The sequence below is a fragment of the Sinohyriopsis cumingii genome, unplaced genomic scaffold (assembly GCF_028554795.1).
Source record: "Sinohyriopsis cumingii isolate HCF-2022 unplaced genomic scaffold, ASM2855479v2 utg001870l, whole genome shotgun sequence".
NCBI classification, from domain to species: Eukaryota; Metazoa; Mollusca; class Bivalvia; order Unionida; family Unionidae; genus Sinohyriopsis; species Sinohyriopsis cumingii.
In genome coordinates, this window is record NW_028316076.1 from 1,214,784 (window position 1) to 1,242,741 (window position 27,958).

Here is a 27,958-nt window from a genome sequence, read left to right on the forward strand (position 1 = left end):
AAATATTTGGGCAAAGTTTTATGAAAATCTCTCCAATCATTACCAAGATATTATCAAAACAAGCAAATGTTAAGTGACATAATACATCCATCGATTACAATTGTCAGTATATACTGACACAGTGGGTCATAATTGTTGAAGATACACCAGACAATAAAGGGATAACAGTCTTAAAGATAAGTTTATTTTTTATTTACAGAATGTAAGCTAGGCCAACAAGTTCAATGGGTTAACATGGGATTTTTACATTTGTTAGACCTTGTTACCTAATAGTCAGAAAACAAATAAAAAATTTAATTGATTTTACAACCCTTCCCTGATGTTTGTCAAAACAATTTTTTTAAAACCCAAGAACCATCACTAACTTCTCAATGTATCAAACTGAAATAGTCATGGTTAAACTGAAGACCTAGTTAACACATAAAATAACAAATAAAATGTTAAATGTTTACCACAACATAGATTATATCTATATACATCGACAAAGCAAGAAAAAAGATCTTTACAATGCCCACCGGACAAAATATATTTAGCTATTTTTTTGTTTCTTGGTTTTAATGGCACTTTTAACACATTATTGGCTATATCATGTCAAGGAAATGGGAACTAACAGCCTTTCCAAGGACATGCCAAGACATCCAACCCAGATTGGTCTAGGTATCAAACAAGTGATTAGATTAGAGTCCAACATACTACCAAACTAGCTGCCATGACTTTCCTCCACATCTAACAACTGTGCGCTGGGTACAGCTCTCTTGGCAAAAAAGCCCTTCTGAAGGATGGAAGAAATGGCTGACAACGCTTCATTAAATCAAATCACAATTGGTTCCCCAGGCAATGCACACATATATACAATGTAGCAACATAAAAGAATTATTCTAATTTGTCTGAACATTATCCAAAATAAATTTCAGTTGAACACTGAGGTTAATGTAGAAGTATCTTGATTTCAATCATTTTTAATTCTATGTCTGTTCATTTTTAACGATGACAACTTTGCCACACAAAACTGATGCCTACCTACAGCATGTACAAAAAAGGACTATTTATAGCATGCTCCCAAGAACATAAAACTGACAGATCCTGAACAATCCTGCCATCCCTCCCCACACTCATTCTATACACTATCAAACATTTTATCCCTGCCGTGAATTGTGTTCACGCTGATTTTTAGACTTGTTTTACAACACTGGTGGACAATCATGATTTTGATTCAATTATTGATACTGTTTTTACCACTATCAACATCTAAAATTATGCTTTATATTTTTTGTAAATATCTGTAGGGTACCAGCCCTTGACACACCTCTTGTTCCTTTTTTCCGATGCAGCAAGCTTTAATATGTAATCATAAAGATATCTGATAAAACATTCGTTGCAAATTGCAAAAAGATTGTTATATTAACACAATGAATTCAAAATAACAATCACTCTTATATGCACTTAAGCTGGATTTCCTGAAGGTAAAAATAATTAAAGACAAATTTCAATTATTTAAATCAACATTTTCAGAATTTATCAACCAAAAGAATGTCAATTAGCGAAATTTTAAAACTCAGGAGTGGACATTTTATTTTCTGAATGAACAAACGTTTTGGTCAGATACCTTATACTTGTGGTGTTTATATTAATGGCTATTGGAAACAAATAAAACTTTTAAAAAAACATAACCAGATGAATTAATTTTTGATTTTTTTTCCTATGCATTATTCAAGACCTATCATAATTTTTGAGGCAACTGCATTAATAAAAATAATGGTTTAAAATGTTCATTTAATTCTAAAAAGATTTATAAAATTAAAAAAAAATCACATTAAGGTATATCTTTTCCGTCAGCACACACTAGCAACTGCTGGCATAAAAATATGAAATTACACAATTCAACATTTCTATATAAATATTTCCCCAACTTGTTGAGGATATATGAGACATAAATTTCACTTTGTGAATAACAAGAACAAATTTTTTCTTCAGACACTGAAAAAATTAAATCTTGAGGTCAAAGGTGTAGTTATCAAATAAATCTGAAATTCCCTCTCCCTCTTCAAGTCCAAACATAAAATCATCAAGGGTAAGTGGAGGCTCAATTGACACAAAGTTCTCATCGAGGTCCTGATCTTCTGTTTGTTGAAGTAAATTTGTATGTAAATCTGGCGAGATATCCTGGTCTTCTATCAACGCATTCCTAAGGTTAGGGCGAGCTGTAAGAAGAAAGAAAAAAATACATTCTGAACACAAAAATGTGTGGTATTTTTTCAATCATACAACTCTGGTGGCCTAAGTGGTTAGAGCGACCATCCTGGATGTGGCAGGTCATGGGTCCAAACCCTGGCCGAGTCATGCCCAAGACATAAAAATGGTACAAACAGTTGCCTCACTAGGCGCTCATTATTAAGAGGTTAGTTTTAGGACTGGTCGGCCTGGTGTCAGGATAATGTGACTAGGTGGGGCATCAAACTACATGTCTGCGGCATGATGCCCCAGCACTAGACATCACTATAAACTGATACACTGCAGACATCATAACAATATGACTGAATTGTTTTTAAAGCTACATTAACACTTACACAATCATTCAACAATATATAATCAGTGACTGGACATACAAGATACAGACTTCTGTTACTCAATTAAAAATTAAAAAGAAAAATTTGTATTAAATTTTACTAATAGCAAGGAAGGTTCAGTGCAGGAAAATCATAAAGGCATTATAAACTGTAGAAGTCTTTTCGAAATCTGTATGCTTTCTGTTGCTTAAGAGTTTTACCCCTACTCTGAAATGAAGGGCTCAAGTTTGATGAAAATCACACAACTACATCTGTCAAACAGCCCAATACAAGAGCAGTTTGCCAAGAAATATCAGCCAATAGAATTAAATTTATTGTTTCTTCTAATTAAAACACTGGTTTCAAGGATTCTCAATTTTTTAAAATCTTTCTCAATTTTGGTTGGCACATCTGCATCGTTTGTCCGATGTTAAAATATCTCTTAACTATAAGACTTTAAGTCAAACTTAGTCAAATTCTGTTCAGCAATTTTGTTTTGGTTTTCTTTTTTAATAAAGTGGTGTAAATATTTTTTTATTCTCATTAACAGCAACCAGATTTGATGGCAGAACCACATAATTTGTATAGATCTAAAAGTTTTGAAAGACTTGAAGCTAGAAGAATTTCTGTCAAATCTGATCAAGTGTGTTAATCAGGGTTTATGTTTAGAGGAGTGCAATTGCTCTTGCATGCAGTCATGTTCCTAAATTTTGCTTAGGAAAGCAATCCATCTTATTGCTCAAAACAAAGACTCCCAGATGTTTTCTGAGTGAACTTTTCAATTTTTTGTCCCAGATTTGACGAATGTCACATTCAACAAATACTGGTATGTTTACCGCTTTTGCCATTTTCATATATGACCTTGTGTACTACATGGTGATGTCGTAAATACTTAAGAAAGTGAGCAACTCTCCTCAACACCACCAGGAGAACTGTTCACAGATCTGCATTCTACAACGCAAAAGCCACGTTAAATGCTTTTTAAAGATTTTACTCCTTTCTAATATAGCAGTCATATTTAATATCTGATAGGCATCATCTGAAAATTTTTAAAACCCTTTTGTCAGAATGATTTCAAGAAAATTTGGTCAAATTTTGTTGAATGTGCTTAAAAGGATTTATTTTTCTAACTGAAGCTATGCTTGATAACAGATCAACAGCAGCTGTATAAATTTGAAAGCCCTCCATGCCAGGATGCTAACAAATTTTGTAAAACTTGGTTCAGCAGTTTTTTTTTAGATTAACTACTTTAAAGAACTTTCATTTTTTAGTAATAGCAGTTATACTGGACGTGGATTGGCATCATATGTAAAAATATGAAAGGTCTTCATACCAGGATGATTCTTCTCAGGTTGGGTCAAATTCTATTCCCGCTTTCAAAAACAAATGATTTAAAGGTTACATACATTTAGTAATAGTGGACAAGCATTGTTTATAAAAAAAAATTAAATGATCATTATGCCACGATGATTTTATTTAAATATCATGTTCTATTCAGTCATTCTTTAATTGAAAAAGAAATTTAAAGGTTTTCTATTTTAAGTAATATCAACCATATTTAATGGGGAATCAGCATCATTTGCATAGATTGGCAACATCTTCATGCCAGGCGGATTTCTGTTTAATATGGTCAAATCACGTTCACCTGTCAAGATTTTTTAAATATTATTTTCATTAATGGTGGTCATATTTAAATGTAGACTGGCACTATGCATATATATTTAAAAGCCTATCATAACGGTGTTTTTTTCTGGTGGAAAAAGATGGGTTTGGTTGGTTTCCAAAGGAAGTTTAAAATGGCAATTGTTGAGAGATGCACATTGTACACATGGCCAGGCCACAGCTTCAAAAAGATAATGATATGGCCGTGTTCAGGAATAAGCAGGTCTTAGCACGGTATTGTCGGGGCTTGACATTATCGGTAATGCGTTAGCCCATGGCTAATAATATTCCTGTCAGATAAGCAGTTTTCATAATTTTAGTGGCAAATAAAGTTACAGTTCTCACCAGTCAGTGAATACCTATGATATCATACATAACTTTCAAAATTCTATATGTCTGGAAAATGTCCAGGTTCTTCTGGAGCTAATTTCATAAATCAGAGATAGTGAATTGCTTCTCGAGAACAAATGCCAATTTAAGAATCATATTTCAATTATAATTTTACTGGTTTTGTCAGATGCATAAGGTGAAGATGTGTCAATGACTGAGCCCATCTTATAATGACCAAATATTAAATATTTTGACATTTACGCTGTTATTTGAGGTCAGAGCACATTGCCACTGCCTACCAGAGAGCTGCATGTTTTCAGCAAGTATACATTTTTTCAATAGGTAAGTATCACATCAAATTAATTACCCATCTCCATTATCTATATGGCAAACTTATAAATACATCATTATATCAAGTTATCATTACACCCATATTGGATGGGCTAACAGACAGATGTATTATACGCCCACCACAATCACATTTGTGATGCTGCATAATAAAAATAAGAACATTACATTCATAATGACTTACATTTAAAACTGTCACAGGATGTAGAATCTTCTGACGAGCATAAACTCTCCTCTCCACTGGAGGAACTTAATGTGTTTTCCTGTACACTCGACTGTGGTGGTTGATCGGGTGTGTCTTCAGGACATAGGTAAACCTCGATTGGCCCCTTAGCACTTTTCAACCAGATCTGAATATCTTTGTCTGGATCTGGCACTTCAAGCCGTGTTTCTGGTGGGGCCTTAATGGCTATTACAGTCTGTTCATCGAGAGATTTAATACTCCGAATGTCCTGATATGTCACATATGCACACGTTTTCAAGTTAAGGAAGAAGAACATGCAGATTTTCTACAACCATCACACATTTTTTTTTTATAAATTCCATTTTAAATAAAATTGAACCGTTTTGTTAAATTCTACAAAATTGTGCAAGCATGCCAATTTTTGTCAAATGATTTCTTATTTATACTTTTAAAAAAAATATTATACAGCACCATCACTAAGTACTTGATGACCAATACTTTTAACTACAGGTGGGTACCATTGATGACCAATACTTTTAACTACAGGTGGGTGCATACAAAAGCAATACCCAGTTAACCAAAGCTACATACCAAAAACAAAATCATGCCAAATTTAATAACGTCATTCTCAAATACAACCACCATAAAGGGTACATTAAAAGCTGCCCCCCCAAACCTCCAGCTTTAAGGTATAAAAAGAATCAAAAGCACAAACATGTATCAATGTGTGCATCTATAACTGCCAACATGTAATAGGTTTCACAGTGACTGAAAACAACTTGAAGTATGCCAGGACTAGATGAACTAACAAGAGTGCATTATACACCACATTAATAAAAAATTACACTAGTCAGTGTTAAACAATGGACTGAAAGATGGACAGACATCAGGATTTCTAAAAGACACAAAATAAAGAAACTATCTCCAACAGATTAAAATCATAGGTTGATTGGTTATGATGAAATTATCTCCAATCTTAAAAATTCAACTGATTTTCCAACATTAATAAGTATGCTTAAGAAGAAATACTATGTGAAAGGATATTTGGAATTTTCGGGGTTTTCAGTCATCTGTTTGAGTCCTTTGGTACATTTTGCAATCAGATCATCAAGGAGGTTTTCCTTTGCTTCCAGATCTGCCATATCTGAGTGAAGATCCACAGCTTCAGAACTCAGATTTGTACCACCAGAATTTGCAGCTATGGAATTGGTGCAGCCCCTGAAATACACAAACAACGCATAGTACATAGTTCATTTCTGTGATGTTTTAGTAGGGTCATACTGAAATAATATATATATATACATATACAAATTGGATTTTTCAGGATCAAATGGAGACATTTAAGCATTTCAAATCTAAATCATTAACCAAGGCTCTTTCATTATTAAACTCATCCAAGATCTCAATTATATAAGCCTTCATTCCAAGTCGGATCAAAATGAGACCAAAAATATGGCCTCCCAAGTGGCAAGAAGGAACTGTTGACTGACGGACAACACACAACAGATGCATCGTGTTCATTTCATCATCTTATGACCAGCTGGGATAAAAATAAATTAAATTTGTACCGAAGACAAAGATTTCAAATGTGGTTGAAATAAAATGTTATGAGCATTATAGCATTACTTATGAATTACATAGGTCTAGAATTTAACACAGCATTGCTCAGGTTCACGTGTTTCCTGCAAATATTTGATGTCCCCAAACTCTTCACCATCTGCACACCTTTTAAGCAGGAAAGACATCGGATTTGGACTTATTTTTCAAACGTAGCTTTAATCAACTCTTCAGTCACATCACTACAATGTCTGCAGTGTAGCAGTTTACAGGGATGTCTTGCACTAGGGTGTCATGCCGCAGACATGTGGCATAATGTCCCCACCCAGTTACATTATCCTGACACCAGACCAACCAGTCCTAACACTAACCTCTTAATGCTGAGTGCCTAGCAAAGCAGTAAAAGACAGTGAAAAATACATCTACAGCTGTTCATTAATGGCACCAGCAATTCCAAAAGTTGCAAAGGTGATAAAAACTGAGACAGCAATTAAAACCCAGTTCCACCTCATTTGTTCAGAGTTTATTCTACTATGATGAAAGTAATTATATCCCAACTAATCAACTTAATTGACACCTTGAGCGACTAGTCAACTAGTATACATAAACAGTTGTCTCAGCACTAGTAATTTTGTTGGCAAGATAATAAATTGTATAAGTATCACTCAATTAAAATTATCAGAGGTTATGGAGAAGTACTGCAAGGTCATACATATAGTGTCACTAATTGCACTTCCACTTATCAAGCTTTTACTTCAACAGGAGGCACAAAAAATGTTATGTCCAGTCAGCCAACGGTCCCTGTTTCTCACTATCGATCCCAGCCCTTCCCCCCCCAAAGTATTTCTTTTTAAATCCCAATATATACATACTATCTATTTTAAAACCAGTACAATATCAAGCCGATTCTTTTGGGCCTAACCTCATGTATGGATATTCCAAAAGATGACTTGCCAACTCATCAAACCCATTCCTTTAAAACCAATACTTTTCTTCTTTCAACTGATTGCAATAGGATTTCCAAGTATGTTGTGCAAATTTTAGAGATGCCCATTGCCAAGCAGGGAAATTAAGAACAAGATGTCAAAAAATCAATAATTCCCTTAAAAAACTGGGAACACTTACCACAGCAAAGAAAATATCCATGTGGAAGCCAGAAGAATGATATAATCATTTAAAAGCGTTACAAAACATGCCTGGGCCCCGAGTGGCCTAAAGCACTCTCCTTTATGGATCACTGCCATCTCACCTCTGTCTGTGTAGGTTCGAGTCTCAGATTCAGCCAATGTGGGTATATGAAAAAGATTGCCAGTAGCTTCTCGAAGGTCGGTGGTTCTTTCCGGGGTTTTCCCAGGTTCTTCCTCCACCATTAATACTGGTGGCCATGTATAGCCTATCGTGTGCTGAAAAATGGCGTTAAACCCTACAACAATAACAAAACATGCCTATGTAGAGTTACATAAACACTATTTACAGTGAACAGCTCTAAGTCCTCTTGATTGTCCTCCAAAATGTGCCTGGCTTGAAAAAAGCCTTGACAAAGACCCTTTTCCAATATCATTTCACGGCAGTCAGGATGGGCGTTCAATCTCTAACATTGTAAAGTCAAGATGCACATGAAAAGTTTATAGAAAATAAGCCAATTATAGTTCACAAGTAAACACAAATGTTGTAGAATCTAATTTAAAAAACAAACAATGCAGTACATCATGACGAAAGCACAATCAAGCATACTGAATAATGGCAAATATCTGATCCTAAGACAAGGATTACCAGAAAAGACTGGGAAAGGCTGACACATATAATGTGCCGGAAACACAGCAAATTTAACCAGACTGACCAGAAAGGACTGAAAACATTCAAGTTAAATGCCAGAATATGTTACAAATTACCAGAAAAGACTAGAAACGACCACAAATACTCTCACGTGTCTTCAACTTCCATCAAATTTTTCTTTTGGACCCAGCTCAGGAAAAAATTTTAACATTTTTGTCTATGATGGCATGACTTGTGCACAAGCTCGGCAAGTTAGAACACTCACACCAAAATTCAGGATGATGCGCATCCATGAAATTTCAAAACAAATGGCTTTTGAGATTTTAGTTTGGACTCTCTAGATGGTGTCATGGGTCAAAAGACTCCTCAGTTTTGAAATATACTGAGAACACTACTTCTTGACCGGCAGGTGACCAATTACATTGGGAAACTCCTGTCTGACAGATGACCAGTGATATGTATATTTATATTACATGATTTGTTGGCTTTTCTTAAGAGTTTTATGTTACATACTTTTGCGTTTTGTACTTGAACTTGTCCGAAATCAAGTTCAATGTGTACCTGACCAGTAACATATATTTGTTGTTGTTGTGGGGTTTAACGCCATTTTTCACCACACGATAAGCTATGCATGGCGGCCAGTATTAACGGCGGATGAAGAACCCGGGAAAACCCCGGGAGGAACCAACGACCCTTGAGAAGCTATTAGCAATCTTTCTCACATACCCACATTGGCCTAATCCTAGACTCGAACCCACGCAGACAGAGGTGAGATGGTAGTGATCCGTAACGGAGAGCGCTTTAGACCACTCGGCCACTCAGGGCCCCCATATATTTTGTAAACAGCTTAATATACAACTGTGAGTATAGATTAAATAGTAGGGTTATTATCAATATGTTTATCTTAATCTGAATCTAGCTAAATGTGAAAAACATGGTGCCATCTTTATTTATGACAACTTAGAATGTTCGAGAAATGAATTCTGACCCTAACCCTGGTGTCTTGGGATTTTAAATTGCTTGAGAAATTACTAATTACTGCATTAACATCTTAAAGTAGAACCAGTTATATAGTTGTTTTAAGTTTTTCATTTGGGTTGAAATATTTATTCAAATTATTTTTTGATGGAAATGCAAAGTGATCATCAATAATAATCTTTGACAGAAACATTGTTTAGGAATTATATTAAATTCAGGTAAGAACATTTTGAATTATATTATTTGGACATTGTTATTGTGATACATCAAAATACTCTGTGCACATCCTCACAATCCAGGCAACTGGCACATTGTCACATTTGAGACTACAGGCACATCAACAAATTCAATACTGGAACTTTCTGGGAATACCATTGGAATTCAGTTGAAACTTGCTGTTGTTGTTGTAATGGGGTTTAATGCCACTTTTCAGCACAAGATAGGAAATACATGCAGTCAGTATTAATGGTGGAGGAAGAACCCAGGAAAGAACCACCAACCCACGAGAAGCTATCGGCAAGCTTTCTCACATACCCACATTAGCCGAGCCCAAAACTTGAACGCATGCAGACAGAGGTGAGATGGCAGTGATCCGTAAGTGTGAGCACTTTAGACCACTCAGGGCCCCATACTTTAATTTGCAGTGGCAACATCTGATTGTCCTTAAATCGAACAAAGTCGAATATAAACAAAAATACTGATATATTTATATCTAATATCAAAATTAACTTACTTCCATTGAATGTTATTTTTGGACTTCTTTGCTATCAGGTTGATGCCCTCGAGGACATTAGTTATATCATAAATTCTTCTCTTTTGGACCTCCAAGTATTCAGAGGCCTTATTTAAATCAAGTACCTGCAATGAAAATGTTATAACATTATTTAAAGAGAAACATGTGTACCAGTTTTGACTGATCTAATCCAAGATACATCATACAGCTCCAAGAAAAGTTTACATGGATACTGGCAACTGGAAAATCATGGTTTGACAGTTTGAAGCATCTTCCCTGAAACCATCCCTGATCATATTGTGAAAAACAAGTTTGTACTAGATTATGAAATTCTCTTCAAACATGAAAATGAGTTAGACTTTAAAAAAAAAACACAAATTGCTGACAGTGATATTGATGGTCCCAAAGAAAGTTGATTTCTCCCCTTATTTTTATTGCCTTTATATTTAAAATTCATAGAAAATAAAGTTATGTGCATATGTATTAGGGTTCAACAACGCATCAGCACAAAATTATCTATATGACTTCAATCAAATGCAAAGTTCTAAAAGTTTAAATAATGATGCTATTTGTGCAAACAAAAGATGTATCGATGTGATTTTTCAACAACAAAAAACACAATTTCTAAGATGTTGTGTACAAATGTCAAGTTAAATTAAGGCACATCTGTATGCATAAAACAGAAATTAATGAGTTCCCAAATAAGACAACCACATGTACCAGTTAAATGGCATTTTCTTCAAATAGCTCATATTCTTTTGAAAACTGTAAAGAGTAATTTTTCTTAATAAACAAAAACATACAGCATCATTGTCAGACTCTCATTTTAGATAGATTTCAAAATTAAATTTTAGAAAAGACTGCCTACGGTAAAAGTATAGAGTTTAAAAGTATAGAGCACTCTTTGTTTTTTTGTCATCAAAATTTAGCCACGTCGGATCATGTGCTATAAAAGCCACATAGTCCAAGCATAAATCTAATAAATAACCACACATAAAAAAATGAAATTAGGAAGTAAAGCTATTTATTGGATTAAAATAACCCTGTTTTTACCAGTAGACTGTCATTAATAGACTTAAAATCCTAATACAGCATTATCAAAACGCAAATATTGCATAGTAGTTGGGGTTGTTTTTTTTCAAGTCAAGAAATTTTACTTTGGCAAAGCTTATACAAGCTGTGGAAAATTGTACATAACAATCAAACAGTTTTGAATCTTGTTCCAGCTAGCCATGCATATGACTCTTGAGATTACACACTGTGAAAGGGGGTTCACAGTACAGAACAATATTCATACATAGACAAGCAGCTTGGTTACCCAGACTAATTCAGACTATTTCTAATAATAATGTTCTCTTTTCACTGTAATCAAGTACTTTAGCACTCAATATGAACAACATGCATCCCTTATCTAATGTTCTGCCAAGAACGCTCTCATATCTGGGTACAAACTTTTAGGCCAAAAAACAAAAACATGCTTCCTGTGTTGCACTGTTCTTAAAATTAAGGTAGGTATGGGGGGTGGGGAAACACAGGAACAAACATGCACACACACTAAGCACTTCAAGTACTGGGCTAAACCAGCTCAGATGCACCAACCAATTCTGGAATTTCTTGTTTTTGTTCTTTTTTTTGTGTTTTTTTCACCCTAGGGGTAAAAAGGTCTAGGACGAAAAACAGACCAGTTGGCAAACCGTAAACAGAGACATTTTCTGGGGCCTTAGCCATATTATGGTACAAACCATTAGGAAAATTACGGCACAAAACATTAGGCAGATCAGAGTATAAATCACTATTCTGATCAGTTAATTGTATGATTTTATAAATATTAAGGTTGTTATACTGCCTGAAATACAATTTGTTATGTTGCTAGAAAGGAAACAAACCCCATCTGGTGAATTCTTTATCAATCCCACAAACTTCTTTGTTAAGAGACCAAGAGAAGTGTCGTATCGTGTTCTCTCAAGAGGTGAACGAGCTGTAAAAAATGAAGTCAACATTTTATAAAGTGGAAATAAGAATCTAAAATGTTAAAATCCTGTATAACTTCTTTAATCCAAAACAATACAAAGAAAGGAAAAGTTGGGCATAATCCTACAAGCAACCAACTTTTCATTTTTGCTTATGACATTGTATAGGATGAAGTCTCCAAGCCAGAACACATAACCTGGCATGATTCAGTCCAGGTATCCAAATAGCAGCCTGACAAAAGCAAATCCAAATAGCAGCCTGACAAAAGCAAATCAAGATTTTCAAACGGTCAAAGAATTTCACACGAGTCATAAATTATTTGTGAAGATTAAATAATAACCGTCTCATAAACTTGTGCATAAAACATTGTTGCCAAAGCAAAATAAAAAGAACAATGAAATAAATCAAAATTATTGTACAATCCAAAACTAATTTATTATTAATGACATCAAGGAAATACAAGTTCATACTTATATGCGAAGGTAAATGATGCATTTTCCTTTTCTATTAGTAAAAAACTTCAAAAGAGTACCAAACAAAGATTGAAAATTCATGCAACAGTACATGTATCAATCCCTTTATAAACAAGGCATTTCATCGACTACAAAAGTTCCAACTCTGATCGATTAGCAACACAGGAGTAAATCGTTATAAAACTTTAACATGTCATTTCATGAAGGCAGAATTAATACTTTAGAAGAAAAATAACTTATTTGACTTGATGCCAATGGGGAGAGTTCACAAGATTTTGCCAAAAACATTTAATGTTAGGAAGACTCGAATATACAACATCGTACCAGATAAGGAGAATATTCTGTGGCAGCGGGAAAATGGAGTAAATGGAAAGAGAATTATTTTCATGACAAGCAATGTATGTACTAAGATTTAAATGATATTTGTTAATGATTTTGTCATGTCTATGTCAATAATACACTACTTGCATTTCATGCCTAAGAATAAGATCCATCAGTGATAACTTGAAACATGTCAGTCCTTAAGACAAGTACACTTTAATAATTAGTGCTAATTTTAAATGAAGGTATATGATTTGAAGTTATTTGCAGTTTTCTTACTACATATACATACTTGTCGCAAAATATAAACCATCTCTGGAAAGGCTACCAATCTTACATGGCCACTTTCAGAGTGCAGAAGGGGTGGTCAAATAAGAGGGCAACTCACTGTAACAGGAATTATGTTAATGGCTTGATATTAAATTGCCTTTTCTAGGACATTAAAGAAATAAAAATGACTTGTTATTAGATGTACCTGACTTGGGACTATTACCACATTCAGACGTTCTCCTTCTCTTGCATGCTTTAGCGGGGGTCTTGAATCCTTCTGCTGGACCCAACTCCAGCTTCCTCTTGGCCTACAAAACATGTATAAAATGTATTTGTTGTTCTTGCTGTAGGGTGTAACGCCATTTTCAGCACATGATAGGCTTTACAAGGAGGCCAGTATTAATGGTGGTGGATGAACCCAGGAAAACCCTTGAAAGAACCACCAACCCATGAGTAGCTATTGTCAAGATTTCTCACATACTCAATTCGGCCCAATCCGAAACTCGAACCCACGCAGACAGAGGTGAGATGGCAGTGATCCATAACAAAGAGCTCTTTAAACCACTCGGCCACTCTGGGAACCTAAAATGTATTTGTAAAAACCTGTCCAAAAATGTTATTGTAAAACATGTACAAAATTGTCAGCCATAAGGCAAAAACTTCTTGTTCCAGTCAGCCAACCATTCATTTTTTGTTGCAGACCCAAACACTTTTCCCCAAGGTGAAAAATATTTTTTTTAAATCCCCAAATTGATTTGTGCACGTACTTGATTAGCCCAATTAGCTCAGTACTTGAAGCACTTAGTGTCCATTTTTTATAGCGTTTCGGACATGTTTTCTTTTTCTACTTGTTTTTTTTCAATAATTTAAAATACTGAATGCAGTTGACACTGTTACCTTGAAAAAGTATGTCACCCCAAGACCAAACTATTTCACTGAAAACTGTTCTTGAAACCAAAAAAATACCATTTGCATGCTTCTGATTGAGATTTTAGACTTCCCAAAATACAAAATAATGCTTCAAAAATAATTGCAATTGTGCAAAAAACTAATTGTAGTTTGCTTTTGATGCAAGTGATCTTAAAATAACTACCCATTCACACAGCCATGGTATCTGTCCTAATATTTTGGAGTGAAAGGCAGTCAGATATCAAAGTACTGGCATAGCTGCCAAACAAAACTCCCTCTTTACCCATTTCGGGATTTATATGATTAATGTTTAATGGCAGAATGCACGGCCAATTTTTGATATATTCCAAATTAAACTTCACTTTTTGAGTAATACATTTCTTTTTCTTTGGTGGTGAAGACATTTTCAAAATCGTACATGCGATGCTGAACCTTAACTCAAATCAGTGTGGGTGACGCATGCGTGGAGCAATATTCCGGTTAGGCCCCAGTTTCTCTCAAAAGCATTTGTAAAACTACTTTTATACATATAGATTAAAATAGGCTAAGATGCTTGCTACCGGGCCAAATGTACTAATCGGCTGTAGCTCTACTAATATCGCGACCAGAAGCAGCAAACCGTTTCGCCAACTGCGAATATTACGACTAGCACTTACTGGGAAATCGGTTATTTTATTAAAGATTTGAAATAATTGTGGATTGGATAATTCGTTAATTTTTGGCTTGCGGCGTGAATCCGTGAATCTCTAAAAAAAAAAGTCATGAAATTCACACCAAATTCGTGAGGGTTGGCAGCTTTGAATATACATAATATAGATTTGATTAATACCTGATGTTTCTATTTTTTAAAAAGAGACTGTAGGAAAGTAGATATTTTACATCTGATAATGCATTTATTTCAGGTGACAACAGTTAGTTGTAGTTGTTGTAGGGTATAATGCCATTTTTCAGCACACAATAGGCTATACATGGTGGCCAGTATTAATGGTGGAGGAAGAACCCAGGAAAGAATTACCAACCCACGAGAAGCAAGCTTTCTCACATACCCACATTGGATGAATCAGAGACTCAAAACCAAAGCAGACAGAGGTGAGATGGCAATGATATATAACAGAGTGTGCTTTAGACCACTCTGCCACTTGGGGCCCCAACAGCAGTTAGACCTATGCACTAACGGTGATGCGCAATGCAAAGACCATGGTAGTACAGTAGTCCCCCTCTTGAACGGCGCCCCTGACCAGCGGCCACCCGCTCCTTACGGCCAGAATCTGTTGGCACTGACAAGTTTGTGTTCAAAAGTACCCCTCGTGAAAGGCCACCCGGCTAACGCGACCAGCATATTAGTGCAATAATATAAAATTTACCCCTCACAAGCGGCCGCACTTTATTTGAATATGTATCCAGAACCAGTATTTTATTCATAACGTGTGTTAAGTAATCCAATTTCTGTTTCCCCAATGTCAGGTGTTCGTTACTGAAAGAAGTGTTGAGTAAAGTACATTTACCACTAAGGTTAATATTATATCATTTACGCCTCACGAGAAGCCGAATTTATTCCATAAAAACCGAGAAAGACTCAACCTTTAATCCATACAAAAGGGTACGTACATGTAATCCAATTAGCCTTACTGATGTGTTATCATAAGATGTCCAGTTTAGGCACTGATAATTGTTAAAATTACAATTATTGAACAGTAGTAACAGCTGGGAAGTGGCAGTATCGGTGTACAATACCCAAGTCAGCAGGAAAATGGTTTGGTAGCCTTTATGGCTTCCCTTAGTAAGATGTTGAGCTTGTTCACTTTGATAATTAGTGGCTATTACTACTGACAATAATTGTCAAAATTATAAATCCTAACGGCCGCGAGGTCAAATCTGCGTGATGTTAATGGTACATATCGAAGCTGTTTTGGCTTCTCTCACTTAGTGTAAAGAAATATATAAAAACAATAGGGTACCAGACTGCGACTAACAAATCACGTGACAAGATCACTTCCTTTAAAAACACACGGCAATTTCTTTAGTTGCATACAAAATTGTTTTATCAGTATTGTAGTTGGCAGCATGAATAACTTAATGCAAAAAAATCAACATGTCATCGAGGAAAATACAAATTCTCAGTTTAAAGGAGAACGTGCAAGTAATTCAAAAGACGGGGTGGGTGGGGTGTCGTCGAGGATCCTTGCAGAAAACTAATGTCGGGAAGACTCAGATAAACAATATCGTGAAAGATAATGAAACAATTCTGCAGAAGTGGGAAGGTGAAATGGACGGAGAAAGGAAGATTGTTTGAGCCAGGAGACGTTTCTATCCTGATTTGAATGACAAGAAAAAGCAACAATTTTGTCAGCTGAATTGGGATATGACGACTTTACCGCAAGTAACGGATGGTTGCACAGATTTCAAGTGCGACACAATATCAAGTGTTCTGTCCTTAGTGGAGAATCAACTGGTGTTAATAATGAAATTGTCGAAGATTGGAACAAAAGACTAAACAATATATGCAGGGGATATGACAGCAAGGATATTTTTAATGTGACGAGACTGATTTGTTTTTTAGACTGTTACCAACAAAGTGAAAGATGATGTGAACTGGAACATAATTATAAAGACAGTTTTAAAACTATATCAATGGTTATTCATAGCATTCTTTTGAAAATGATGACAGTTTGTTTTACATTTATTTCACATCATGCATGTGATTTTTTAATTAAAATATTAAATATTTAAAATTAAATGTACTTGTGACTTTCTTCATATGTATTTACTATTCGCATTTGTCATCCCCCTCTAGAAAGGCCACCCGCATTATAAGGCCACTTCCCTGCTGCATTAGGGGTGGCCTTATAAGAGGGAGACTACTGTAGTGCTAAACAGTCATGTAATGACATCATTTGTAATATTACAGCTGTATTGCTTGTTCTCAATAAAGTAATAACTATCCCATCTTTGTAAAAGTTCATTGCACATTCAATTAATAGTCTTGGAAAAATATTCACCACTTATTCTGGCGACATTTTTTGAAAACTGGCACAAAAACATTGAGATTGGTGTATTTTAAAACTTTTTAAAAGCCAGAACCATCCCTGTGATGTGTATGCTGGAAGCTCAATGGCCACACAAGGCCTCATTTGGCTGCTGTGATTGGGATGAGTGCATGCATGATATTGATAATTTGTTGTGAGCAGACGTTTAGCAGTAGTTTACAGCGTGTTAAAAGGTATTTACTTTTAAGAATATAGTCTTTCAATTAACCCCCAAATCAAATGTTTATTCCTTAATTTCCACTATTTAATTCTGATTTAAAATTCAAGCCATGTCAAGATGAATGGTGTGATTAAATTTATATTTTGGAAATTTGTTTACACTGGCACCAATTATTTCTGCCGATACCGATTGTAATGATTGTTTGAATAACTGGCCAGATTATGAGTATGGCTTTACAATAAACCCTCCTTCCAAAAACAGATGCACTTATCTCTGTGTTGATTCTATTGGAAAGAAGAGTTTAGTTCATATACGGACTATAAAGAAGCAATGTCTGTAATTTTATGATTTTAGTGTGTTATGTATGAATAGTTACACAGGTCTCGCTAGGATTTTAAAACTAGCAGTCTAGGACTCCCATTTTGGTAAAAATAGGAGTCACACCATCAAAGGCTGCAATCCCGTCTATCCTACAGAATCAACACAGATGTGAGTGCATCTTATTTTAGATGGGGATGTTTTCATAATGTAATCACTCACTTTAATATAGCTTCTTTACAAATTCCACTGACAGGATTGCAAATTGATGGTTTATTTATTTGTCTACGTCCTTGTAGTAATTTTAGGCAATGGTTACATAGTATCTGATTTGCTGTTTTTTCACGTATCTCGCAAATTCCACAAAATAGCATTGTCCCATACGTTTCTGACCTACACAATTTGTATTGTAAAGTTAAATCTTTAATAAAACAATATTTTGGCTTTGCTTTCAATGATTTGTATATTTTTCTGAAAATATTTTCCCGATGATTTACGAAAACAGACAATCTAATAAACAGGTACATCCCAGGCGTAGCGAAGTCCGCCATTATTTCCTGTTAGGCCTACTGGTTCACTTACAGTTTCAAACTAATTTTATGAAGAAATTGTGTACAAGAGGCAGTCAATATATATCTAGATCACCGATTCTGATCTTAAAACACATGTTTGTATGTTTTATCATCAAAGGATATCATGCAGGAAATTGATAGTTGCTACCTTACTCGAAAAAGGGTTAATGGTTAATCAGCTATCAAAATATATGCCTGTGAATGGGTTTGTTTGTCAACATAATTGATATAAAAACTAGGCCTAGCTACTGATGCCTTGATGAATACATTTTGCTACAACACTAGAACTGACCAGGCTAAGGCGAGGGGCATTTAAAAAAAATATGGTATGGTCAGTCAATGTACCTTAGATTGTCTGTTTTCTTAAATCATCGGGCAAATATATTCAGAACAAAATAAAGATTTTTAACTTTAAAATGCAAATTATGTAGGTCAGAAACGTATGGGACAATGCTATGTTGTGGAATTTGCGAGATGTGCCTTAAGGTCTAAGCTGTTTTATGACTTGACACATATTTGCAGGGCTCAAATTTAACACAAATTTCAATGTAGCCTTTTTGACTAGTATACTGAGAAATTTGCTAGTCCTGTTCACAAAACAATGTCACACAGCTTTCATGTACGTTTACCGATTCAATTTTAAAGTTCTAACAACCCGCAACAAAACTGGATGTTATCTGTGTTTGTTTTCGCGAATTGCGTACACCATATAATGTTCCTTTCTTCGTCATAATTCAACCATTCCCTGTCTTTTGTCCATTTCTGATGAAATTTTCCATTACGTTTTTCCCTATCATATGAATTATTCCTCATCATTCTCATTCAATGTTTGGTTTATTTCGGTGGCTGAACATCTATCAAATGCCACATTTTGCCTGTCTTATAAGGAGGGAATTGTGCCTTGTTTTGAAATATGAGATGTTATAGTATAGCTGACGCGAATTATTTAAAGCAAGAAAAAGAATGGCACAGTGTCCTTTATATAAGAAAGTCAGAGCAAGAAACCCATTTCAAAACACATGTCTTTGCCCCCTCCCACAATTACATGGCCTCTCCCTAACAAAGACAACTTCAGCGGATGTTCGGCATGATCAAAGCAGTGGCTATTGTATTCTGCTTGTAAGGGAAAAATATAAAAACTATTCTTATCATCATAGAAAAAGTAGCTGTATGGAAAGGATGTGTCATTAACCTAATCGTAATAAATTGATCTAATTCTTATAATTATTTCGATGGAAATGTAAAACATGTAGTCTCCTGTTTGTGACTGTTTGAGTGTTTGGGTAGCGAGCAAAAAAATAAAATAACCTTAACACAAAAACGTACAAACTAATTTCTTTGAATAGTTCTTGCCGTGTTCTTATGTGTGGTATACCGCTTTGTAGTTTGTTACTGTGGTTGAGTGAATAAAGTGATACGTCATTTTTTCATTATCAGATTAATTAGGATCAATTACCAAACTCCCATTGTTAATGACGGGACCATAATTTGTACTAAGTGGAATGCGCAAAATCGGATGGATTCTTGTTTTAGAAATGCACCTTTCCGAGGCAGAAAGTGCCTTCATCTTTTCATGCTAATATTTTATGACTGTTTACAATGGCCACTGCTTTGATTCTACAGAACATCTGCTACATCAAGTCTTTATCAGGGAATGGCGTAAACAAACGATGATATTGATAACCGAAACTGACTAGCCCATCGGCCTATTAACATTATGAAAGTTACTAGTCCGACAGGAAATCTGCTAGTCTCGGGCTAGCGGACTACAGCTAATTTCGGGCCCTGATCTGTGAAAATACGGGAAAAAATAGCAAATTAAATATTTCTTTGCCTAAAATTACTACAAGTACGTATACAAGTAAATAAAAAATAAATTTGCAATCCTGTCAATGGACTGTTGTAATGAAGCTATATTATAGTGAGTGATTACATTACGAAGACCTCTCCATCTACAAATAGATGTGCTCACGCCTGTGTTGATTCGTTAGGAAAGAAGGGACTGCAACTCTGATGGTGGGACTCCAAAATGGGAGTCCTGGACACCTGGAATCAGGTGTCCTCTTCTGATAAGCTTATACGAACCTGTACAGTCAAAACAATGGGGATAATTGTTGATATTGCATGACTAATGAACTTCTGATGCCGCATACATGTAGGTTGCAAGACGTGTGAAGCCATTAGATGATGATGAGTACTAGGTCAAATTTCATCCACAACGAAGTTTCGTCTCGCCTGTCAGTGGATTTAAAACGTAACAAATATAACACTCAAAATTTCTCTGAAAATAAATTATATCCCTATCAATGATCATGCAAGTATAACTCGAAGTAACATCAATCAAGTTTGCTCTGCATGCCGGTAACTGACTACCCTATGTTGCCACCATGATTTGGAGGCAAAATCCAACCTTTTGATAGGCAATTGACTCTAACCTAACACCCAACAAAAATGTCCAGAAATATAAAATTAGGGGTGGGAAGTGTCAACGACTCTAACCAACCACCTACATGCAAGATTATGTATAAATTCTGACATTAAAAACATACGAATAAATGAATCAGTTATTCACTGAATACAATTTTCATTTGACTGGTATCAAACCTTCTGCATTTTCATAGCTTTAATATGTTGCTAACACGGTCTTGTTACAAGTGCCTTTGGGGTCACTCGTGTACTGTTCTATAAATGAATTTTCCGAGTTGCATTAAAAATGCTGTTGTAAGAAATGGAAGGCTGATACGTAAACTCTGGTCAAATATACTTAATATACAAGCTGTGATTAGAATTTAATCATAATGTTTCACAACACGTGACCCCAAGCTTATGGCGTCTGTTTTAATCAGCTGTGAACAAAGCCGGATGAAACAGTGGGCGTGACGGACACCAATATTTTTCGAAGATATTCTCCAAAATAAAGCATGCATAAAACGAAAGATCTACTCATGTTTAAAAACAAATTAATAAAATACATTACCTGTGGCTTTCCGCATGGCGATTTTTCAGAAATCGGACTCAATCCTTGTCCTTTAGGAGTGCACCCTTGGTTGTGAAAAACTGCATAAGGTTCTTCCTTGATCTGATTCGAACTCAAGGGTAGCGATGAAAAAACGCTTGTAATGTTCATGATCTGCGCGGAAGATTCGTAATAAGAACATGGCTCTTGTTTTATGATTGGCAGGGATGACCGTCTTTGCAATATTGCAGCTCCTCTAGGCATAATTTATAAGATCGGTAAAATTTTTCACACCGGGTCCTTGTTGACGTAGCAGCTAAAGATGTAACAAAGGAAGTTACAATCTCACTATCAATGATCATGAAAAAAGTCGAATTTTACAAAATCCGAGCACGCTGGCAATAAAATAAGTATTCAGGATGAATGACAAGTCTGTTCTCTTCAATAATGTAAAGAGTTTAGCACTACAAGTTCTCCAGGTGGTCGTAGATGACCGCAGATTCTGGAGTGGGCTTATACGCGTTCATTCAACGGTAGCCCAAAGGCGAGCTGCGATTTCAAAACAAAGCAAATGGCGCGAAGTCATATTTCCCGCGATCTGACATCAGCCAGCTTTGTAAGCTGTAATGCATAGCAAAACCTCCTGACAGTTTGGAACCTTAATATAACTATGAGAGTCAAAAATTTGAGTAGTGGATATAATTTTGGACTAAAAGCTATGACTTGTCTTCAAGCACGTGAAAGAGTTTTGTTTGAAGATATATTAAATAACTTACAACGAAATAATCGCTATCGATTATATTTATCCTCGACTCCGGGCCTCTCGTACATCTGTTAAATTTCCCCCGATGTAAACAAACCAATAAGGAGGATAAATAATATTAGAAAACAATATATAAGGGTAAGAGCATATGAAAATAACAAACTATTTAAAATAGTGTTCATATTGGGTTATTTTCTTTGTTATTTTACCTTTTTTAGAGTTTATTTCTTAGGGTGTTTGTTGTTTTGTGGCGGGGTGGGGTGGGGTGTTTTTTTTTGTTGTTGTATTTTTGGAAAGAAGAATCGGGAACTCTTTGTAACAGTTAAGTAATGATTGCGACTACACAGTAAGTAATATCATGGACGTGTCGAGATATTTGTATGTTATTTTATTGGAAATAAATTTATTTTTTAACTATTTTATACCACTGTGCAATGGATAGTATTTTAATATAAAACCAAACAGTAATAGCAATAATATATAGCTACCATTAAACACAGAACAATTTCCGTCCCTTGGAACGAACAGGTGTATTCTGAGTCCATTCGTAGATTGTGATTCAAATTATATGACATAATAACTAAATAAATAAATTATATTAACAAAATTTATACAACAGGCCATTTATTGAAAAGTGCAGGTTCCACCTACTTATCAATCCGTTGTTATTTGTTCGTAATTACAATGGACCATTGGCAAACCTTTTCATAAGCGTAAAGCCCTATAAACCAGCTTTGCAGGAGATTCAGGTTGCTTTGTTCTGAAAGTAGGTCAATTTTCCCAATAAAATATTAAAAGATTAAATTCCATGTAACGTAATTATTGTCATCACGTGTGTGTGTGTGTGTGTGTGTGTGTGTGTGTGTGTGTGTGTTGTAAATGCCAAACTGATTGAATGAAATGATGTAGTTAGCAGCAGGGAGGGTGTACAGACCAGGTGGCTCAGATAAATTTAAGCCTCTCACCGAACATTTCTCCGTAGAACCCTCAGAATTCAAAAATAACGCCTTCTACGAAAAATAATCCGCAAAATTCCCCCCAAAATTGCATTTTCGGGCATAAAAAAAATAGCAGCTTTTTTGGGGGGGGTATTGTAAAATTTATTTGTGATTGCAAATTCGGACTACAATTTTATGAGTAAATTTGATCAAGACCGACTCGATATCTACTACGCGGATCATGAAGATTGATCGTGACAAATCCGTGTGGAGTCGCCTGAGCGTGACTAAAGAAATTTTTAAACTTATTTATGTCCATATCGCCATTGCACCAGGTTTGATGGATATTCCTTAGCGTGTGAGTATCAACGCCATTGAATACCGATAAAATATTACAATTATCTCTAATTACCTTCGGAATTTGCGTATATCTCTGCGTCACGTAAATCACATCGGTGTTCTTATGTCGGCCACGCGAGAATATCCTAGCTGGGTTAGTTTGCTTATCCAGCATCACATCATCAAAAACAACAAGATTATTAGTATCACCGTCTAAATTTTCCACTGATGGAGTTTCATTGATATCCGTTATAAATTCTATTGTGCCATCCTCAGTTTTATCGCTAAATTCCTTTAGTACTTTATAACATCGCTGATCATCAACAGATGGTGCAATCAAATACAATTTGTCCCATTTTAACCATCTCATTATCAAATTTAGCAACAATTGCGTTTTTCCAGAACCAGATGGTCCAATAATTATCATTCTTATCGAATTTGGTAATGCCTCGGTGTGCTTTACTTGCTCGCGTTTCTTTGTGGCTGAAAAATCAATTACATTCATGTTATTAGAATATTATGGATTCATATTGTGTTAAGTGTCGCACTCGAACTGCCACGCTAAATCCAATCGAAGTTGTCACGCGCAACAACAGGAATGCAATCAAGGGAGAATGTGCGGTTTGTAAGACAATTAAGTTTAGATTTGTAAAAAAAAAAGTAGAACCGGAGGAGACATCGCAACCTCCTTAACAAATCTGCCTGGAGCTCCCTGGGCGAAATATCCCGGAGAGAAACATTTACCAGGATATAATTACTGCGGACCTGGTACAAGATTAGATATAAGACTTAACGATAATAATCAACCAAATCCTGGCGAGGATCCAGTAAACGCTATCGATAACGCGTGCTACTATCACGATCTTGCATATCGCAGCGGAGATTTACAACAAAGACATCTCGCTGATATTAAATTAATTCACGCAATAGATGCTATTCCTGATAAAAATTTCAAAGAGAAATTGGCAACTTGGTTGATAAAAGGAGCAATGAAAGGTAAATTAGTACTAGGTGCTGGTAATTTATAATGGAGCAAATATATTATTCTCCGCGAGGATTTTGGCGAGGAAAATCAGCAATAGCCAAACTTGCTAAGGCAGCAAAAGTAAAGCAATCTGTCGCTGAATCGTGGCTATCGAGGCAAGCAGTCTGGCAAATTTATCTTCCTCCGCCTAAGAAAATATCATATGCGAGTTTCTCTGTCAGCGTCCCTAATGAAGTCCATCAGGCTGATCTTATGTTTCTTCCTTACGATACCGTTGACGGAGTTACATACAAATATGTTCTGACGGTTGTTGATATCGCTAGCAGATACAAGGAAGCGGAACCGTTATCGAATAAAACAGCAACAGATATTGCTAAGGCGTTTAGCGAAATTTATTCACGATCTCCATTAACATGGCCGAAGCTTCTCCAGGTTGATCCAGGTCGAGAATTTCTTGGCGCGGTTACTTCACTGATGAAAAAGAATAATGTTAAAATCCGTCGCGGTATTGTAGGTGTTCATCACAATCAAGCTATCGTTGAGAGATTCAATAAAACTCTTGCAGAACGATTATTCGGATATCAGTACGCGAGAGAATTTATTCAAGATAAACGATCTCACGATTGGGTAACAAGATTACCTCACGTGATTAATGCGCTAAATAACGAAGTAACACGAACAATATCAATGAAACCCGCAATTGCAATTACAAAGACAAAAATACCACTAAAGCGAGATTCTACTATTCCACCTGTGCTAGGTAGCGTTATTGTAAGGTATTTGTATAAGGAAGGAGAAGCCGAGGGTGGCAGAAAAAGAGCAACTGATCCAAACTGGAGTGTTACGACACATAAAATATCAGCTGTAACAAGATCATCAGGAAGGCCAGCGATTTATTTTCTAGATTCACTAGCGCCACAACGCGGATTTACCAAGGAGGAATTACAAATAATTCCAAATGATACTCAATTACCACCATCGTCGTTAATGTGAAATTTAATTCTACCTAACTGAGATAATTTTCTTACTCGAGACACGGCCAGATAAACTAAATTTGACCAGGAAATTCTATCATCGACAATCCAGACTTGACCATCTACTGTTAATCCTTGTGATGAATGTATCGTTGCTGCGTATCCGAGTTTCCATGGCGATCTTTCTGCGTTTATTGCATCATTGACAAGATTAATATCAACGAAAATAATATCATTCAAAACTAATATTTTTTCTTCTCCACATGGCAAAATAACATTGATATTTTGTTTCCTAGTATCAGTTGGCCTATAACACAACGGCACCTGCAACGTTGGAAATTTCTCACAGTGAAGCTTAAATAGTATTTCTTGAATATTATCACGAATAATTTTTCTGCTAGCAACGATCAAATGATCAGGACGCCACAAATTTAGAAAATTATCCATCGAAGTTTCGTCAATTATTTTTCTCATCACATCACATTGAAATTTATTAGGTTGCAATCGAATCATTTTTTTAAACTCGGTCAGTAAATTATCATTAGATCTATAATCAGCGTTAATTTCTTCATAATAATCTACAAAATTTCTAAGCCACCTGTGAGGAGATTCACCATCAATAGGATCAGGTTGGCCGTGATCTCCGCACATTATTACTGCGGTGTTTTTCTCTTCCAACCAACTTAGGAATGATTTTAGTATAACTAAATTTACTGTGCAAATTTCATCAAATATTATAATCGTATTAACGTACTTGTTTCCCATTCGAGCTGGATCCCACAATCCACCACTATATTTGAAATAACTGTGATAAGTACAAGAATTAACGCCACGTTGTTTTATTTCTCTCGCTAGTCTGTGAGTTGGAGTCAACACGATCATATCAGAGTTTGAAAATAAGTTTATTGCTCGTGTTGTTTTACCACTACCGCCAGGACCATTTAGGTAAACGAATTTGTTTCGTGAAATTGGATCAAACACTGATACTGCTGTTGATACTTCATCGCATTTATCTTTATGAAATTTATCGCAATCTTCTACATCCGCGTCCTCACAATAATCTAGAATATCCTCGTTTTTTATTCTCCAAGTTCCCCAAGAACCATCGGTGATTAAATTTTCTAATCTACACTGGAATTTCTTATCGATATAAAATGAATCCGTTGCAACCCTTACCGCGATATCAGAAAATTTATTTATCATTGACAGCAAATTAATACTCACATAGGCGAGCATTGATGATCTTAAATGAGTATACTGCGCGGATTCTCCATCGAGATAAGTTATCACTGTTCCTAATTTTTCTCCATCAATAATAATATTTTCTCTACTGCAAAATATTCCACGAGACACTGTATCGGCAATAATAAAATCCATCTCAGCATCATTGATAAATAACCTAGCGTGGCGATGTTTATGATCAACTGATCCTCCTTGAGTAAATTTACCAATTATTTTTCTTCCAATATCTTTCGCGTTCTCACAATCCGTGGGTAACCACACCTCGGTCTGCTTTCTATACGATATAATCGCTTCACTTACCGTCAATGATATCAACATCGACGAATCCAGCATATATCTCAACAATACCGTAGGGACCCATCTTCGCTGAGATAAATGCCGACCAAACCAAATATAACAAATTTTATGCAAATTTTCAGCAAGTTCGAATGAAGTAACATGAGCGAATCCGGTCATGACAAAATCGGGTAACGGTCCGTTAATTGCAACTCTAGTCATCTCGTTGGTGGGATGACCGAATTTAGCAAAGTAATCTGCACAATCACCATATCCAAGGAAACTTCCAGGATAGCATGCGCTCATATCAACGGAAATCATATCCTCGAAATAATATTTGGTATTCCATAATCCTCCATGGCCGTATTCGATACAACTAAGTTGAATATCATTGAGAAATTCATTTCTTGTAGGTTTCCACGAATTTCTTTCTCTAGCAGCATGAGCAGCAACAGACGAAATGGTAAAGCAATTTGTCAGTAATCGATCTGGATTTGACGAATACTTCTCCGCGATATTTTTCATCGATTCATGTAATATTTCATCTCGGTAAATATCTCCGCGTGGTAAGATAAATTGATCGTATCTTTCTTCGCTAGAAAATAACCAAATCGATATTGGATCGGACTTGGCTAATAGTTTGATATATCTAAACATTGCATCGGAACTATCTTTGGATTCCACGGGATAAAACTTAACAACACGATCTCGCGGGAATATCATTACCGACTGACTCCACGCATGTGAATTATGATCAACAATTTCGATTGGTGTTCCTCGAGAATTATACGGCGATGAATATAATATTTCACCCGATAGTGTTTTAACCGTAATAGGAAATTTAAGTTTCTTACTTAACGCAGCAACATCATCGATTGATGCGCCATCAACAACTGTCTTTGCCCATGAATTAATTTTATCCAATCTCAATTGAGTTAGACCAGATCCGCGACGAGCATTTTTCATGTGCTCGATAACTCGCTCAGCTACACAATTTATTATCGGAGATTCCCTCATCGCAGGTAGATTTTTCACATCAGGATTATTATTCAGCCGATAAATTCCATAAACAACAGCACTAGAAGGATACGCCCTAGCATAATAAGGACCATCAATCCCCAGCAGCAATCCTGGTTTCGAATTTTTATCAAGAACAACATTTTTCTTACCACCGCGTACCGGATCTCGTTTATCACGAATAATCCAAATGTCATCGGGCATTTGTGCAATAAATTTTATTCCGAAAATAAATCTCTCTTCTTTGTGTGAGTTTTTTATATGTTCGATTATCTTTTTCGCTCGCTCTAGATTCATCGTAGCATTAACAAAA

The 27,958-nt window shown here is 35.6% G+C and overlaps 1 protein-coding gene across 1 annotated transcript; it reads right to left on the reverse strand.

Annotated features, from left to right (window-relative positions):
- Window positions 1-1,911: 1,911 nt before the first annotated feature.
- Window positions 1,912-21,627, reverse strand: LOC149771413 (transcription factor E2F3-like). The gene is made up of 7 exons (XM_089948501.1): window positions 21,133-21,627; window positions 13,355-13,457; window positions 12,001-12,092; window positions 10,115-10,239; window positions 6,115-6,288; window positions 5,071-5,360; window positions 1,912-2,201 (listed from the first exon to the last, which is right to left on the reverse strand). Exons 1-7 carry the CDS (start codon window positions 21,373-21,375, stop codon window positions 1,987-1,989), a joined length of 1,242 nt encoding a protein of 413 aa, XP_089804627.1. The 5' UTR covers window positions 21,376-21,627; the 3' UTR covers window positions 1,912-1,986.
- Between the last annotated feature and the right edge of the window lie 6,331 nt (window positions 21,628-27,958).

Bases quoted from the DNA above. Each gene is read 5' to 3' on its own strand.
- LOC149771413 (XM_089948501.1), bottom strand. From the start codon at position 21,375: ATGCCTAGAGGAGCTGCAATATTGCAAAGACGGTCATCCCTGCCAATC. The intron at 13,458-21,132 runs GTAATGTATTTT...CATGTTTTGTAG, and splicing joins CGCCATGCGGAAAGCCACAG to GCCAAGAGGAAGCTGGAGTT. The intron at 12,093-13,354 runs GTACATCTAATA...CATTTTTTACAG, and splicing joins TGGTAATAGTCCCAAGTCAG to CTCGTTCACCTCTTGAGAGA.